The sequence below is a fragment of the Lucilia sericata genome, unplaced genomic scaffold (genome assembly GCF_015586225.1).
Source record: "Lucilia sericata isolate MDLA Ls3-8-SP2 unplaced genomic scaffold, ASM1558622v1 Contig002058F_arrow, whole genome shotgun sequence".
NCBI lineage: Eukaryota > Metazoa > Arthropoda > Insecta > Diptera > Calliphoridae > Lucilia > Lucilia sericata.
In genome coordinates, this window is record NW_023995916.1 from 25,045 (window position 1) to 44,396 (window position 19,352).

Consider the following 19,352-nt stretch of genomic DNA (forward strand, 5'->3'; position numbering starts at 1 on the left):
TTCAGTTCTAGTTCAGTTCTAGTTCAGTTCTAGTTCAGTTCTAGTTCAGTTCTAGTTCAGTTCTAGTTCAGTTCTAGTTCAGTTCTAGTTCAGTTCTAGTTCAGTTCTAGTTCAGTACTAGTTCAGTTCTAGTTCAGTTCTAGTTCAGTTCTAGTTCAGTTCTAGTTCAGTTCTAGTTCAGTTCTAGTTCAGTTCTAGTTCAGTTCTAGTTCAGTTCTAGTTCAGTTCTAGTTCAGTTCTAGTTCAGTTCTAGTTCAGTTCTAGTTCAGTTCTAGTTCAGTTCTAGTTCAGTTCTAGTTCAGTTCTAGTTCAGTTCTAGTTCAGTTCTAGTTCAGTTCTAGTTCAGTTCTAGTTCAGTTCTAGTTCAGTTCTAGTTCAGTTCTAGTTCAGTTCTAGTTCAGTTCTAGTTCAGTTCTAGTTCAGTTCTAGTTCAGTTCTAGTTCAGTTCTAGTTCAGTTCTAGTTCAGTTCAGTTCAGTTCAGTTCTAGTTCAGTTCTAGTTCAGTTCTAGTTCAGTTCTAGTTCAGTTCTAGTTCAGTTCTAGTTCTAGTTCAGTTCTAGTTCAGTTCTAGTTCAGTTCTAGTTCAGTTCTAGTTCAGTTCTAGTTCAGTTCTAGTTCAGTTCTAGTTCAGTTCTAGTTCAGTTCTAGTTCAGTTCTAGTTCAGTTCTAGTTGAGTTCTAGTTCAATTCTAGTTCAGTTCTAGTTCAGTTCTAGTTCTAGTTCAGTTCTAGTTCTAGTTCAGTTCTAGTTCAGTTCTAGTTCAGTTCTCGTTCAGTTCTAGTTCAGTTCTAGTTCAGTTCTAGTTCAGTTCTAGTTCAGTTCTAGTTCAGTTCTAGTTCAGTTCTAGTTCAGTTCTAGTTCAGTTCTAGTTCAGTTCTAGTTCAGTTCTAGTTCAGTTCTAGTCCAGTTCTAGTCAGTTCTAGTTCAGTTCTAGGTTTGTTTTAGTTCAGTTAGAATTGTTCAGTTCTAGATACACCCTTTTAGGCCTAATCGTCTTTGAATAGACGGACGAATAGACAGACATAGTTCTTTGAATATAATAAAGACTCAAATTATATAAACTTTTGTGGGTCTACGACCACTATTTCAATGAGCCAGAAACGGCAGGACAAAAGCTCTTCTCGTTTGGTCTCTATCGTGTTTTCACAATAAGAAGCATTCGATTGTCTATGAAGTTGTTTCATGTGTCTGTTTTAATGTCTTTCGTAATCATTATTTGTCAAATTATTCAAAGTAAGATTTTAATAATTAAAATCTATTGAATGTTTTTATAATTAAAACTTTTATTGTATTAACAAAAAAATAAAAAGTTGCGTTCTTTAAAATTATCAAGTGGTTTTCAATCACTTAAAAATCAATTCATCATTCTACTACACTTTGTGTGGGTCGTGACAGAGGAAACATTTCTTTTAAAGACAAAAGAATAATTTAGACAAATCAATTCATTTTGAACTCGATTTATAGTTAAATCAAAAAACGCACCTCTTCTGGACTTTCAACTTCAGCATATTAATTTTTTTTAATTTTTTTGTTACTAATTGCATAAAATTCACATCATGATTTCAATTATTAAGTGAAATAAATATAAATAACACATAAATTAAAAACACCTGTTAATAAGTTTCTCAATGAAAAGAGTAGAAAATCCATTAATAAATAATTTCGTATGTTGCCAATTGAAATTAAATTCAAATAAATCAAAATTAGTATTTTTTTCGTACGTGTAACATAATAGATAAATGAAATCTTTTGTTAAAGATTTTTGATTTCGTAGTTTCCAATGTGTTAAAACTCATTTAGTAATTGAAACTATTTACATTAATCGGAAAAGTACAATTTATTACTTTTTCATTAATATTTTCTTAATTTTTTGCTTTATTAAAGCAAAAATCATTGCAAATAGATCGTCATAACCAGATTAAAAATTCACATTTTTATTGCATAGTCATCGTCAAAAGTGCTAATTAAAAGCCCATAAAAATCATTTTAAAAAGTAACAAAAATCAATAAAAAATATTTTGTAGAAAATACAACTAGAAGGAAATTGAAAACAATTTATATTTCTTTAAACAAACATTATATAGTTTTGCCACTGTATTCTTTAGTTATTGTTTGTTTTGCCTCTTATGTATTTACAAGATACAAAAGATGTTTAAGTAATAATATGTATTAAGTGCAAATGGGAGCATTGTTAAGTTACTAAAATGAGGATATTTATCTAAAACTCTTCACTGAACCTGAACCGAAATAGAAAAGAACTAAATATAGCTAGAACAAAACTAGAACAGACATAGAGCTGACTAGAACTAAACTAGAATTGAACAAGAACTGAACTAAAACTGAACTAGAACTGAACTAAAACTGAACTAGAACTGAACTAGAACTGCACTAGAACAGAACTAGAACAGAACTATAACTGAACTATAACTGAACTAGAACTGAACTATAACTGAACTAGAACAGAACTATAACTGAACTATAACTGAACTATAACTGAACTAGAACTGAACTAGAACTGAACTAGAACTAAACTAGAACTGAACTAGAACTGAACTAGAACTGAACTAGAACTGAACTAAAACTGAACTAGAACTGAACTAGAACTGAACTAGAACTGAACTAGAACTGAACTAGAACTGCACTAGAACAGAACTATAACTGAACTAGAACTGAACTATAACTGATCTAGAACATAACTAGAACAGAACTAGAACAGAACTAGAACAGAACTAGAACAGAACTAGAACTGAACTAGAACTGAACTAGAACTGAACTAGAACTGAACTAGAACTGAACTAGAACTGAACTAGAACTGCACTAGAACAGAACTATAACTGAACTAGAACTGAACTATAACTGATCTAGAACAGAACTAGAACAGAACTAGAACAGAACTAGAACTGAACTAGAACTGAACTAGAACTGAACTAGAACAGAACTAGAACAGAACTAGAACAGAAATAGAACAGAACTAGAACAGAAATAGAACAGAACTAGAACAGAACTAGAACAGAACTAGAACAGAACTAGAACAGAACTAGAAGAGAACTAGAACAGAACTAGAACAGAACTAGAACAGAACTAGAACAGAACTAGAACAGAACTAGAACTGAACTAGAACTGAACTAGAACCGAACTAGAACCGAACTAGAACTGAACTAGAACTGAACTGGAACTGAACTAGAACTGAACTAGAAGAACTGAACTAGAACTGAACTTGAACTGAACTAGAACTGAACTAGAACCGAACTAGAACTGAACTAGAACTGAACTAGAACTGAACTAGAACTGAAGTAGAACTAGAACTGAAGTAGAACTAGAACTGAAGTAGAACTAGAACTGAACTAGAACTGAACTAGAACTGAACTAGAACTGAACTAGAACTGAACTAGAACTGAACTAGAACTGAACTAGAACTGAACTAGAACTGAACTAGGAACTAGAACTGAACTAGAACTAGAACTGAACTAGAACAGAAAACTAGAACAGAACTAGAACAGAACTAGAACAGAACTAGAACAGAACTAGAACAGAACTAGAACAGAACTAGAACAGAACTAGAACAGAACTAGAACAGAACTAGAACAGAACTAGAACAGAACTAGAACAGAACTAGAACAGAACTAGAACAGAACTAGAACAGAACTAGAACAGACAGAACTAGAACAGAACTAGAACAGAACTAGAACAGAACTAGAACAGAACTAGAACAGAACTAGAACAGAACTAGAACAGAACTAGAACAGAACTAGAACAGAACTAGAACAGAACTAGAACAGAACTAGAACAGAACTAGAACAGAACTAGAACAGAACTAGAACAGAACTAGAACAGAACTAGAACAGAACTAGAACAGAACTAGAACAGAACTAGAACGGAACTAGAACAGAACTAGAACAGAAATAGAACAGAACTAGAACAGAACTAGAACAGAACTAGAACAGAACTAGAATAGAACTAGAACAGAACTAGAACAGAACTAGAACAGAACTAGAACAACTAGAACACAGAACTAGAACAGAACTAGAACAGAACTAGAACAGAACTAGAACAGAACTAGAACAGAACTAGAACAGAACTAGAATAGAACTAGAACAGAACTAGAAGAGAACTAGAACAGAACTAGAACAGAACTAGAACAGAACTAGAACAGAACTAGAACAGAACTAGAACAGAACTAGAACAGAACTAGAAACAGAACTAGAACAGAACTAGAACAGAACTAGAACAGAACTAGAACAGAACTAGAACAGAACTAGAAAGACTAGAACAGAACTAGAACAGAACTAGAACAGAACTAGAACAGAACTAGAACAGAACTAGAACAGAACTAGAACAGAACTAGAACAGAACTAGAACAGAACTAGAACAGAACTAGAACAGAACTAGAACAGAACTAGAACAGAACTAGAACAGAACTAGAACAGAACTAGAACAGAACTAGAACAGAACTAGAACTGAACTAGAACTGAACTAGAACTGAACTAGAACTGAACTAGAACTGAACTAGAACTGAACTAGAACTGAACTAGAACTGAACTAGAACTGAACTAGAACTGAACTAGAACTGAACTAGAACTGAACTAGAACTGAACTAGAACTGAACTAGAACTGAACTAGAACTGAACTAGAACTGAACTAGAAACTGAACTAGAACTGAACTAGAACTGAACTAGAACTGAACTAGAACTGAACTAGAACTGAACTAGAACTGAACTAGAACTGAACTAGAACTGAACTAGAACTGAACTAGAACTGAACTAGAACTGAACTAGAACTGAACTAGAACTGAACTAGAACTGAACTAGAACTGAACTAGAACTGAACTAGAACTGAACTAGAACTGAACTAGAACTGAACTAGAACTGAACTAGAACTGAACTAGAACTGAACTAGAACTGAACTAGAACTGAACTAGAACTGAACTAGAACTGAACTAGAACTGAACTAGAACTGAACTAGAACTGAACTAGAACTGAACTAGAACTAAACTAGAACTGAACAGAACTGAACTAGAACTGAACTAGAACTGAAATAGAACTGAACTAGAACTGAACTAGAACTGAACTAGAACTGAACTAGAACCGAACTAGAACAGAACTGAACAGAACTAGAACAGAACTAGAACAGAACTAGAACTGAACTAGAACAGAACTAGAACAGAACTAGAACTGAACTAGAACTGAACTAGAACTGAACTAGAACTGAACTAGAACTGAACTAGAACTGAACTAGAACTGAACTAGAACTCAACTAGAACTCAACTGAACTGAACTAGAAATGAACTAGACTGAACTAGAACTGAACTAGAACTGAACTAGAACTGAACTAGAACTGAACTAGAACTGAACTAGAACTGAACTAGAACTGAACTAGAACTGAACTAGAACTGAACTAGAACTGAACTAGAACTGAACTAGAACTGAACTAGAACTGAACTAGAACTGAACTAGAACTGAACTAGAACTGAACTAGAACTGAACTAGAACTGAACTAGAACTGAACTAGAACTGAACTAGAACTGAACTAGAACTGAACTAGAACTGAACTAGAACTGAACTAGAACTGAACTAGAACTGAACTAGAACTGAACTAGAACTGAACTAGAACTGAACTAGAACTGAACTAGAACTGAACTAGAACTGAACTAGAACTGAACTAGAACTGAACTAGAACTGAACTAGAACTGAACTAGAACTGAACTAGAACTGAACTAGAACTGAACTAGAACTGAACTAGAACTGAACTAGAACTGAACTAAACTGAACTAGAACTGAACTAGAACTGAACTAGAACTGAACTAGAACTGAACTAGAACTGAACTAGAAATGAACTAGAACTAAACTAGAACTGAACCAGAACTGAACTAGAACTGAACTAGAACTGAATAGAACTGAACTAGAACTGAACTAGAACTGAACTAAAACTGAACTAGAACCGAACTAGAAATGAACTAGAACTGAACTAGAACTAAACTAGAACTGAACTAGAACTGAACTAGAACTGAACTAGAACTGAACTAGAACTGAACTAGAACTGAACTAGAACTGAACTAGAACTGAACTAGAACTGAACTAGAACTGAACTAGAACTGAACTAGAACTGAACTAGAACTGAACTAGAACTGAACTAGAACTGAACTAGAACTGAACTAGAACTGAACTAGAACTGAACTAGAACTGAACTAGAATGAACTAGAACTGAACTAGAACTGAACTAGAACTGAACTAGAACTGAACTAGAACTGAACTAGAACTGAACTAGAACTGAACTAGAACTGAACTAGAACTGAACTAGAACTGAACTAGAACTAAACTAGAACTGAACCAGAACTGAACTAGAACTGAACTAGAACTGAAATAGAACTGAACTAGAACTGAACTAGAACTGAACTAGAACTGAACTAGAACCGAACTAGAACAGAACTAGAACAGAACTAGAACAGAACTAGAACAGAACTAGAACAGAACTAGAACAGAACTAGAACAGAACTAGAACTGAACTAGAACTGAACTAGAACTAGAACTGAACTAGAACTGAACTAGAACTGAACTAGAACTCAACTAGAACTCAACTTGAACTGAACTAGAAATGAACTAGGACTGAACTAGAACTGAACTAGAACTGAACTAGAACTGAACTAGAACTGAACTAGAACTGAACTAGAACTGAACTAGAACTGAACTAGAACTGAACTAGAACTGAACTAGAACTGAACTAGAACTGAACTAGAACTGAACTAGAACTGAACTAGAACTGAACTAGAACTGAACTAGAACTGAACTAGAACTGAACTAGAACTGAACTAGAACTGAACTAGAACTGAACTAGAACTGAACTAGAACTGAACTAGAACTAGAACTAGAACTGAACTAGAACTGAACTAGAACTGAACTAGAACTGAACTAGAACTGAACTAGAACTGAACTAGAACTGAACTAGAACTGAACTAGAACTGAACTAGAACTGAACTAGAACTGAACTAGAACTGAACTAGAACTGAACTAGAACTGAACTAGAACTGAACTAGAACTGAACTAGAACTGAACTAGAACTGAACTAGAACTGAACTAGAACTGAACTAGAACTGAACTAGAACTGAACTAGAACTGAACTAGAACTGAACTAGAACTGAACTAGAACGAACTAGAACTGAACTAGAACTGAACTAGAACTGAACTAGAACTAAACTAGAACTGAACCAGAACTGAACTAGAACTGAACTAGAACTGAAATAGAACTGAACTAGAACTGAACTAGAACTGAACTAAAACTGAACTAGAACCGAACTAGAAATGAACTAGAACTGAACTAGAACTCAACTAGAACTGAACTAAAACTGAAAATGGAACAATTTGGATCCCTTATTAACTAAGATCAATAGTTTTTCCAAAAAAGAATTTTAATTTTTTTTATTAATTCCCTTAACAATTGCCCCCCTAATATCATCAATATTCTAACAAAGACAGTTTATAGATAGAAAATAAAAATACAACAATATTAATAATAACAATAAAATAAAAAAAGAAAAAGCAAAGTGTCAATGAATAAAATAAATCGAGTGTGCAAAAATTTTATATGTTGTTTTATACATCTATTAACACAAACAAAATAACAAAATTGTAAGAAAAAAATCATAAAGTGTTAAAAAAGTCATACTCTGTAGAGCAAACAACAATAACTGTTACGGCAAAAACAACAAAATAAGTAAATACCAGTACAAGTATAATATTTCATACAATCATACTAAATGGAGATACTACTTATTTACAAATAAACAAACAATTGTACAAAAACATTCAATGAAATCGCGCATCTAATGGATGGATATAATAACAACAAAAATGAGCTAGACGGACAGACAGACAAACTTACAGATACTTAGATATTTATTTAACAGTTACTTTTATTTTAAGTTTGTACACTTCAGTTACTTAATGCCGACTTGTGATTTTAAAAGAGTTTGTTTTCTTCCCTGCTGACAGACAGACAGACATTCGCTCTTCTCTGCCTGTTGCTATTAGACCCAGATTTTTGAAACTGCTTATTTAAAACGACCAAAAAAAGAAACAATGATTTTGTGTGTGATTTAATTATATTATTTTTATTTTTTTGGTTAAAGACAAGACAACAAAATAAACAGTATTAACTAGATCGTCAATTTGTAAACTTGTAAGACTTTTTTATAAAAATAAAATAAATTTGTATCCACAACTAAAAATACATCATATACAAATGTATGTTAAAGTTTAACGGCAACAAATTCAGAAAAAATAACTGGTTTTCACTATTATTTTATTTATTCAAAAATAAAAGTGTAAAGTGAGAAAAAACCCAAAATCCCCCACTATTTGATCCGAACAAAAAGAAAACAATAATAATAACAACAAATGATACGCATAACCCGCCTGCATAATAAAGTGAAATTTTTTTGCGGAAATAAAATTTTATTCGATACCAACAACTAAATATACGACATATTACTCTTTTTGTTTGTTTGTTAAACTTATAATTTAATATTAAAATTAAACCTAATTAAAACATATTTCCGTTAATATTGTTATTAAAAAAAGAAATTATTTTCAATAAAAATTGTGTGAGAGTTTTTTAAAAAAATCATGAATTCGTGGCTCGCCATGTATCATTTGACCGGTTATAGACGTGTTAATACCACCGCCACCTACGGCCGTACCACAGTGGCCAAAAGATGATGATGATGTTTTGTTACCACAAGAAGATTTGTTAAGGAGAGTGTTTCGTGGAAGTGGCATAAGGTAAAAATAATGTTCCATTATAATTTATGGAATCAATAAAAAAAGTATTTATTGTGATTGAAAATATTGCAATATTTTCTAATGAAAATATACCAAAAGAAGGGCTATGAACTCTGATATAATAATTTTAGATGGTAAGATCAAACGTCGATCTTTGAATTAGATGACAAAGTGTCCTCCGATCAAATAGAACTGAATAGAACTGAACTAGAACTGAACTAGAACTGAACTAGAACTGAACTAGAACTGAACTAGAACTGAACTAGAACTGAACTAGAACTGAACTAGAACTGAACTAGAACTGAGCAGGAACTGAACTAGAACTGAACTAGAACTGAACTAGAACTGAACTAGAACTGAACTAGAACTGAACTAGAACTGAACTAGAACTGAACTAGAACTGAACTAGAACTGAACTAGAACTGAACTAGAACTGAACTAGAACTGAACTAGAACTGAACTAGAACTGAACTAGAACTGAACTAGAACTGAACTAGAACTGAACTAGAACTGAACTAGAACTGAACTAACTGAACTAGAACTGAACTAGAACTGACTAGAACTGAACTAGAACTGAACTAGAACTGAACTAGACTGAACTAGAACTAGAACTGAACTAGAACTGAACTAGAACTGAACTAGAACTGAACTAGAACTGAACTAGAACTGAACTAGAACTGAACTAGAACTGAACTAGAACTGAACTAGAACTGAACTAGAACTGAACTAGAACTGAACTAGAACTGAACTAGAACTGAACTAGAACTGAACTAGAACTGAACTAGAACTGAACTAGAACTGAACTAGAACTGAACTAGAACTAACTAGAACTAGTTAGTGAACTAGAACTGAACTAGAACTGAACTAGAACTGAACTAGAACTGAACTAGAACTGAACTAGAACTGAACTAGAACTGAACTAGAACTGAACTAGAACTGAACTAGAACGAACTAGAACTGAACTAGAACTGAACTAGAACTGAACTAGAACTGAACTAGAACTGACTAGAACTGAACTAAACTGAACTAGAACTGAACTAGAACTGAACTAGAACTGAACTAGAACTGAACTAGAACTGAACTGAACTGAACTAGAACTGAACTACAACTGAACTAGAACTGAACTAGAACTGAACTAGAACTGAACTAGAACTGAACTAGAACTGAACTAGAACTGAACTAGAACTGAACTAGAAATGAACTAGAACTCAACTTGAACTGAACTAGAACTCAACTAGAACTCAACTAGAACTGAACTAGAACTCAACTAGAACTGAACTAGAACTGAACTAGAACTGAACTAGAACTGAACTAGAACTGAACTAGAACTGAACTAGAACTGAACTAGAACTGAACTAGAACTGAACTAAACTGAACTAGAACTGAACTAGAACTGAACTAGAACTGAACTAGAACTGAACTAGAACTGAACTAGAACTGAACTAGAACTGAACTAGAACTGAACTAGAACTGAACTAGAACTGAACTAGGACTGAACTAGAACTGAACTAGAACTGAACTAGAATCGAACTAGAACTGAACTAGAACTGAACTAGAACTGAACTAGAACTGAACTAGAACTGAACTAGAACTGAACTAGAACTGAACTAGAACTGAACTAGAACTGAACTAGAACTGAACTAGAACTGAACTAGAACTGAACTAGAACTGAACTAGAACTGAACTAGAACTGAACTAGAACTGAACTAGAACTGAACTAGAACTGAACTAGAACTGAACTAGAACTGAACTAGAACTGAACTAGAACTGAACTAGAACTGAACTAGAACTGAACTAGAACTGAACTAGAACTGAACTAGAACTGAACTGAACTGAACTAGAACGAACTAGAACTGAACTAGAACTGAACTAGAACTGAACTAGAACTGAACTAGAACTGAACTAGAACTGAACTAGAACTAAACTAGAACTGAACTAGAACTGAACTGAACTGAACTAGAACTGAACTAGAACTGAACTAGAACTGAACTAGAACTGAACTAGAACTGAACTAGAACTGAACTAGAACTGAACTAGAACTGAACTAGAACTGAACTAGAACTGAACTAGAACTGAACTAGAACTGAACTAGAACTGAACTAGAACTGAACTAGAACTGAACTAGAACTGAACTAGAACTGAACTAGAACTGAACTAGAACTGAACTAGAACTGAACTAGAACTGAACTAGAACTGAACTAGAACTGAACTAGAACTGAACTAGAACTGAACTAGAACTGAACTAGAACTGAACTAGAACTGAACTAGAACTGAACTAGAACTGAACTAGAACTGAACTAGAACTGAACTAGAACTGAACTAGAACTGAACTAGAACTGAACTAGAACTGAACTAGAACTGAACTAGAACTGAACTAGAACTGAACTAGAACTGAACTAGAACTGAACTAGAACTGAACTAGAACTGAACTAGAACTGAACTAGAACTGAACTAGAACTGAACTAGAACTGAACTAGAACTGAACTAGAACTGAACTAGAACTGAACTAGAACTGAACTAGAACTGAACTAGAACTGAACTAGAACTGAACTAGAACTGAACTAGAACTGAACTAGAACTGAACTAGAACTGAACTAGAACTGAACTAGAACTGAACTAGAACTGAACTAGAACTGAACTAGAACTGAACTAGAACTGAACTAGAACTGAACTAGAACTGAATTAGAACTGAACTAGAACTGAACTAGAACTGAACTAGAACTGAACTAGAACTGAACTAGAACTGAACTAGAACTGAACTAGAACTGAACTAGAACTGAACTAGAACTGAACTAGAACTGAACTAGAACTGAACTAGAACTGAACTAGAACTGAACTATAACTGAACTATAACTGAAACTAGAAACTGATCAAACGATTCAACATATATTTTTAACTATGACTGAAATCTAAAAAATCTTCAAAACTTGCGGGTACCTGTTTGGTAATCTGTTTTATATGCTGATCAATATTTGTTAATAGATTTAAAAGATCAATCATATAAATTATAAAATCAACATTTATTTAATAACTTTCGAAAATAAAATAATGAAATATAAGCTCCAAATAAACTATAATATATTGCATAAAAAAAAACAACAAAACAAAACACTCCCTCATCATCTAATACACAGCTGTAAAGAGGTGCTTGACTCTTGTACGATCAACGTAATATAGAGTGGAGTGACTTCATCGGTTTGATTTTTGTGTTTGCGTTTTATTGACAAAATTGTCAATTATTTTAAGTGCTTCAAGCGGAGAGGTTCTGTTATATATTTTTTTAAAATATTCATAATATATTTCAATATTTACTTTCTGTATAAATTATGAACTAAGCAAAATTTTGTGTTTGGCCTTATTGACCTGTTCTTTTATTTATTTTTTTTTTATTATTTTTACCCAAAACGTACTTGTACTTGATCGTTTAACTCAAATTTGTTTGCTTTTATTATTATTATTATTTTTACTACAATTTTTTCTACAATATATTTTTTAATTAATTCTCAGTTTTTGTGTTTTCTGGTTCATTTATTTTTGTTTTGCTAAATTTATTCAAAAAGTAAAAAATAAAATAATAACATAACAGTTTTTTTTTTCTTTTTATAGAAAATATTTCATGTTGTTAATAATTTTTAAAATAAATATTATTGTAATAAGTATTTTATTTTTGATTTTTATACTTTTTAAATAATCCATGCAAAAACAATTTGTTTTAATAGATATTTAATGTATATTATCAATATAGTGTATCGAAAACGTTTAGTCTATTTCGTAGAATTTTATGATTTTTTTAAATTTAAATTTCATATTGAAAATAGCAACAACAAAAATTGAGAAAAGTAATCAATTAACACATTGGGTTTTACTTTTTTATATAAAACAAAACTTATTTATTTTTGCACAGTAGCCACAAAAAAAAAAAATAAAATAAATGAAAACATTTTTATAAATGTTTGAAAATTTATTACACGTGTCCTAAATTTACACAGTGTGCCTCGCTATCCTAAGGTCAAGGTACAATACCCGAACAAGGCACACGACGAGTAAATAATTCAAAAAGTACTATTTGATGAACAAAAAAGTACCCTCCTTTAGATTGTCATTCACTTAAGGCCGTGTAGGTTTATTTTAATTCCTTTCGTGGGCTTCGATGAATGAAAAAGTACCAGAATGGTCCTTCTTAAAGATTCTTATTTAAACAGGTTCGTAAATATTTAGTTTTATATGTTTCGATACCATATAATAGGATATCAAAAGGTACCATCGGATGAACTAAAAAGTACCAAAATTGTTGCCCCTTACATATCCTCCTTCATTCGGGTCTGTGAATGCTTAGTTTTATGTTTCTATTAATATTCTATTAATATTACATAAAATTCAAAAAGTACCATTTGATAAATGAAAAAGCCACTCTCATAGATTCATATTTAAGACGGATCTTAGGTGAATTTTCCTTTTGGACGATATCGACCGAAATCTCCATTTAGATTCAATTGAGATTTCGATCGATATCCGTAAATATACTCTAGTCCAGAACTTATACTAGATTATATTCCAGACTATAGTATACTTTATAGATTAGAATCCGTTCCAATAGACCAGGACCATATTTTACAATATATTCCAGATTTTAATATGAACTATAGATTAGACTGTAGACTAGGCTATGGACCTGATTGCAAACAAGAGTCCAATATATCAATTAGACTATAGACCAGATTAGTCCAGCCTAACGTATAGCCAGTTAGTTAGTTAGTTAGTTAGTTAGTTAGTTAGTTAGTTAGTTAGTTAGTTAGTTAGTTAGTTAGTAGTTAGTTAGTTAGTTAGTTAGTTAGTTAGTTAGTTAGTTAGTTAGTTAGTTAGTTAGTTAGTTAGTTAGTTAGTTAGTTAGTTAGTTAGTTAGTTAGTTAGTAGTTAGTTAGTTAGTTAGTTAGTTAGTTAGTTAGTTAGTTAGTTAGTTAGTTAGTTAGTTAGTTAGTTAGTTAGTTAGTTAGTTAGTTAGTAGTTAGTTAGTTAGTTAGTTAGTTAGTTAGTTAGTTAGTTAGTTAGTTAGTAGTTAGTTAGTTAGTTAGTTAGTTAGTTAGTTAGTTAGTTAGTTAGTTAGTTAGTTAGTTAGTTAGTAGTTAGTTAGTTAGTTAGTTAGTTAGTTAGTTAGTTAGTTAGTTAGTTAGTTAGTTAGTTAGTTAGTTAGTTAGTTAGTTAGTTAGTTAGTTAGTTAGTTAGTTAGTTAGTTAGTTAGTTAGTTAGTTAGTTAGTTAGTTAGTTAGTTAGTTAGTTAGTTAGTTAGTTAGTTAGTTAGTTAGTTAGTTAGTTAGTTAGTAGTTAGTTAGTTAGTTAGTTAGTTAGTTAGTTAGTTAGTTAGTAGTTAGTTAGTTAGTTAGTTAGTTAGTTAGTTAGTTAGTTAGTTAGTTAGTTAGTTAGTTAGTTAGTTAGTTAGTTAGTTAGTTAGTTAGTTAGTTAGTTAGTTAGTTAGTTAGTTAGTTAGTTAGTTAGTTAGTTAGTTAGTTAGTTAGTTAGTTAGTTAGTTAGTTAGTTAGTTAGTTAGTTAGTAGTTAGTTAGTTAGTTAGTTAGTTAGTTAGTTAGTTAGTTAGTTAGTTAGTTAGTTAGTTAGTTAGTTAGTTAGTTAGTAGTTAGTTAGTTAGTTAGTTAGTTAGTTAGTAGTTAGTTAGTTAGTTAGTTAGTTAGTTAGTTAGTTAGTTAGTTAGTTAGTTAGTTAGTAGTTAGTTAGTTAGTTAGTTAGTTAGTTAGTTAGTTAGTTAGTTAGTTAGTTAGTTAGTTAGTTAGTTAGTTAGTAGTTAGTTAGTTAGTTAGTTAGTTAGTTAGTTAGTTAGTTAGTTAGTTAGTTAGTTAGTTAGTTAGTTAGTTAGTTAGTTAGTTAGTTAGTTAGTTAGTTAGTTAGTTAGTTAGTTAGTTAGTTAGTTAGTTAGTTAGTTAGTTAGTTAGTTAGTTAGTTAGTTAGTTAGTTAGTTAGTTAGTTAGTTAGTTAGTTAGTTAGTTAGTTAGTTAGTTAGTTAGTTAGTTAGTTAGTTAGTTAGTTAGTTAGTAGTTAGTTAGTTAGTTAGTTAGTTAGTTAGTTAGTTAGTTAGTTAGTTAGTTAGTTAGTTAGTTAGTTAGTTAGTTAGTTAGTTAGTTAGTTAGTTAGTTAGTTAGTTAGTTAGTTAGTTAGTTAGTTAGTTAGTTAGTTAGTTAGTTAGTTAGTTAGTTAGTTAGTTAGTTAGTAGTTAGTTAGTTAGTTAGTAGTTAGTTAGTTAGTTAGTTAGTTAGTTAGTTAGTTAGTTAGTTAGTTAGTAGTTAGTTAGTTAGTAGTTAGTTAGTTAGTTAGTTAGTTAGTTAGTTAGTTAGTTAGTTAGTTAGTTAGTTAGTTAGTTAGTTAGTTAGTTAGTTAGTTAGTTTAGTTAGTTAGTTAGTTAGTTAGTTAGTTAGTAGTTAGTTAGTTAGTAGTTAGTTAGTAGTTAGTTAGTTAGTTAGTTATAAATCGGTCTTTAATAAGTTGTTGGAATATTATGCCCGATTATACTTTCTTACTTGTTACAACTATTTCAAACTTTCGATGTTGTCAGCTCGACTATAATATAGGGTTTTTCATAACTCAAGTTTCTACGACCCTAGTTTTGTATCCATCGAAATAATCACTGCAGTTAATGGACCAGATAATGATCACAAAAAAAAATATATAATACAATTACAAAATTATGGAAATTATCCATAAATTGTTATAAATGTTGCTTGTTCATTGTACAAAAATATTCTCATATTTTGTAAAATATTTCACTAATTATTTTAATCATGTCTACTTTACTAGTAAATATTTGCTTTTAGCTCTGCTAAAATAAAATCACTTTAATAGCTTCGTTTAAAAAAACAAAATTAAATTTATTTTTCAAAAAAAAAAAAAAAAAATCTATTAAATTTCTATTGTTTTTTTCTTCTATTAATTGCAGGGTTCGCGTGTCAGTACTATTAATGATTGGCTACAAATCAAAATCGGTGGCGATGAGGAGGTGAAAAAGAAAAAGAGAAAACAAAAATTGAATCGCATAAAATCGACAAAATACACATTCATCACATTTCTGCCGCAAAATCTACTGGAACAATTTCGGCGAATAGCGAATTTTTATTTTTTAGTCATGACCATTATATCGCTATTAATTGGTGAGTATCTGGGTAGTAGTAATAGTTAAATTTAAATTAAGGTTTTTTGATTTATTGATGAAATTGAGAAAATTTAATTTTGGTTAAGATTTGAATATTGTTGGAAAAAATGCTGAGTAAGGTTTAGTTTGAGGCGTGTAAACGAGAAAAGTTTTGCAAATAATTTATTTAATTGGTTCTAGTCTCTGCTGTAAGGCGATAAAGTTTATATCAAGAGTTTTTGAAATTAGTACGAACTTTTCGTAGATAAAATCAATTTATTATAAATTAAAATTTATTAATTTTTGTCTTAATTGTGTAATTCACTAACTTAGTGCAAAATCGTTTCACATTTTAAAACAAGGTCACTTTTGATTTTCTTTGCGAACAAATAGTAAAAATCTATTAAGTGTTAATGTCAATATTTTTCAGTTTTAGTAATTGTGTAATTAAACAAAATGAAAACTTGTTAATTAAAAATTTATCAATTTTGAATGCAAAAAAGAAAAATATTTTATTTAGATTACCTCGGTCCAGAATAGCGTCTGATATTTAAATAGTCTGAACAATATATTATAGTCTGGAATGTAGACTAGACTATAATCTGGATTAATGATTAGATTAAGTAGTACTTTATTTCGGAAAATCATCGAATATTTTTTAAAAGTAGTGATCAATATTGTAAGGCATCATATTGTTGGACATATACATACATATGAACCTAATATTTTATTTAATTTACTCACGGTCAAGGTCAAGATACATATGTATAGTGGTCTAATAATCTTACAGTATTTTTATTTTCACTGCAAACTAGTTTTCATAAAAAATTACTTCAACAGCAAAATTTTACATTTAAGTGCAAATTTAATTTTAACTTTTATGAATGAGGAAAAAAAACATTTTATAAGTGTTTAGACACAAACTTCCTATATGGTAGTAAAGTGCTAATATCTCAAGTATTTTAACAGATAAATGATAAGTGACTTTTTATTGAACGACTATAAATTTAAGACTCTTATAGTTGGTAAGGACAGACTAATATGTATTTTCATAATCGTTTGAACAGTTTTTAGGCTAAAATTATTATACAATAGACTACAATAGTTCAGACTGTTGACTAAATTATAGTCCAAATTATAGACTAGACTATAATCAAGACTATATTTCAGACTATATTTCAGACTATAGTCCAGATTATAGATTAGACTATAGTTCAGACTATAGGTTAAATTATAGACCAGATTACAGAATAGGCTATATTGAAGACTATATTTCAGACTTTAGTCCAAACTATAGACTAGTCTATAGTCCAGACTATATTCTAGACTGAAGATTAGATTATAGTAGAGACTATAAACAAGACTATAGTCCAGACTACAGACAAGACTATAGTCCAGACTATACACAAGACTACAGTCCTGACTATAGACAAGACTATAGACAATACTATAGGTAAGACTGTAGACTGTAGTCGAAACTATAATCTAGATTATAGACAATACTACAGTCCAGTACCCCGTTTCTGTATTTTTCACATCGAGAAAAATTGTCGGAAAATTTGTGATCATCCTGTATAAAACAGGGCGAACATAAGAAATTTAAATATTTGTTGTTAAATTTTAACGCGTACATTTTGAAAATAAACTGAATAACCCTGTTAAAAAGTGGAAGACCATCATATTTTTATTTTTTTCTCGATTCGAGAAAAATACAGAAACGAGGCACAGACTATAGACAAGACTGTAGTCCAGACTATATACAATACTATAGTGCAGACTATAGATAAGACTATATAGTCCAGACTATACACAAGACTACGGTCCAGACTATAGACAAGACTATAGTCCAGACTATAGATAAGACTATATAGTCCAGACTATAGACAAGACTATAGTCCAGACTATAGACAAGACTACAGTTCAGACTATAGACAAGACTATAGGTAAGACTGTAGACTGTGGTCCAAACTATAATCTATAGTGCAGACTATAGATAATACTATATTTCAGACTATAGGCAAGACTATAGTCGAAACTATAGACAAGACTATAGTCCATAATATAGACATGACTATAGTCCAGACTATATTCCAGACTATAGACAAGACTATAGTCCAGACTATACACAAGAGTACACTCCAGACTATAGGCAAGACTATAGTCCAGACTATAGACAAGACTATGGTCCAGAATATAGACAAGACTATAGTCCAGACTATAAACAAGACTATAGTCCAGACTATAGACAATACTATAGTGCAGACTATAGACAAGACTATAGTCTAGACTATAGAGAAGACTATAGTCCAGACTATAGACAAGACTACAGTCCAGACTATAGAGAAGACTATAGTCCAGACTATAGAGAAGACTATAGTCCAGACTATAGACAAGACTTTAGTCCAGACTATAGACAAGACTACAGTTCAGACTATAGACAAGACTATAGGTAAGACTGTAGACTGTGGTCGAAACTATGATCTATAGTGCAGACTATAGATAATACTATATTTCAGACTATAGGCAAGACTATAGTCGAAACTATAGACAAGACTATAGTCCATAATATAGACATGACTATAGTACAGACTATAGACAAGACTATAGTCCAGACTATACACAAGAGTACACTCCAGACTATAGGCAAGACTATAGACAAGACTATAGTCTAGACTATAGAGAAGACTATAGTCCAGACTATAGACTACACTATAGTCCAGACTATAGACTACACTATAGTCCAGACTATAGACTACACTATAGTCCAGACAATAGACTACACTATAGTCCAGACTATAGACTACACTATAGTCCAGACTATAGACTACACTATAGTCCAGACTATAGACTACACTATAGTCCAAACTATAGACTACACTATTGTCCAGACTATAGACTACACTATAGTCTAGACTATAGACTACACTATAGTCTAGACTATAGACAATACTATATTCCAGACTGTAGACAAGACTATAGTCAGAAATATAGACTATAGTCCAGACTATGTACTGGACTAAAGTATATACAAGACTATAGACAAGACTATAGTCTAGTCAATAGTTTGAACTATATTTTACTCTATAGTCTGGAATATAGACTATAGTCCAGACTATATAGTAGACTATACCGAGTTTACAGTATAGAATGGGCTGTGGACTAGTCTGGAATATAAGCAACTGCTAGATTCTTTTGTTGTACTAAACCTATGTTAATCAATTCAAATAACAGCTGAAGTCATTAGTACGCTAATAGACTACTGCGACTTTTTATTATGTTTTTGTCATTTGCTTTGATTTGACATTTGCTCTTATAAAGTTATGTTTGTTTTTTCAATTATTATTATTGTTTGCCATTTGCTCTCGTTAATCTTTCAGAAATCGTGACAAATTGTGGGATCTATTTGATGTGTGGGATTTATTCATAATTAATTTGTTTTTTTTT

General features: G+C 31.3%; 1 protein-coding gene across 1 annotated transcript in view; it reads left to right on the plus strand.

Annotated features, from left to right (window-relative positions):
- LOC119613312 (probable phospholipid-transporting ATPase IF) overlaps nt 1–19,352 on the plus strand; it is a 35,302-nt gene that overhangs the window by 8,044 nt on the left and 7,906 nt on the right. The window contains 1 exon segment of the mRNA XM_037969323.1: nt 15,717–15,927. Within this exon segment, the coding sequence (XP_037825251.1) occupies nt 15,717–15,927 (211 nt within the window).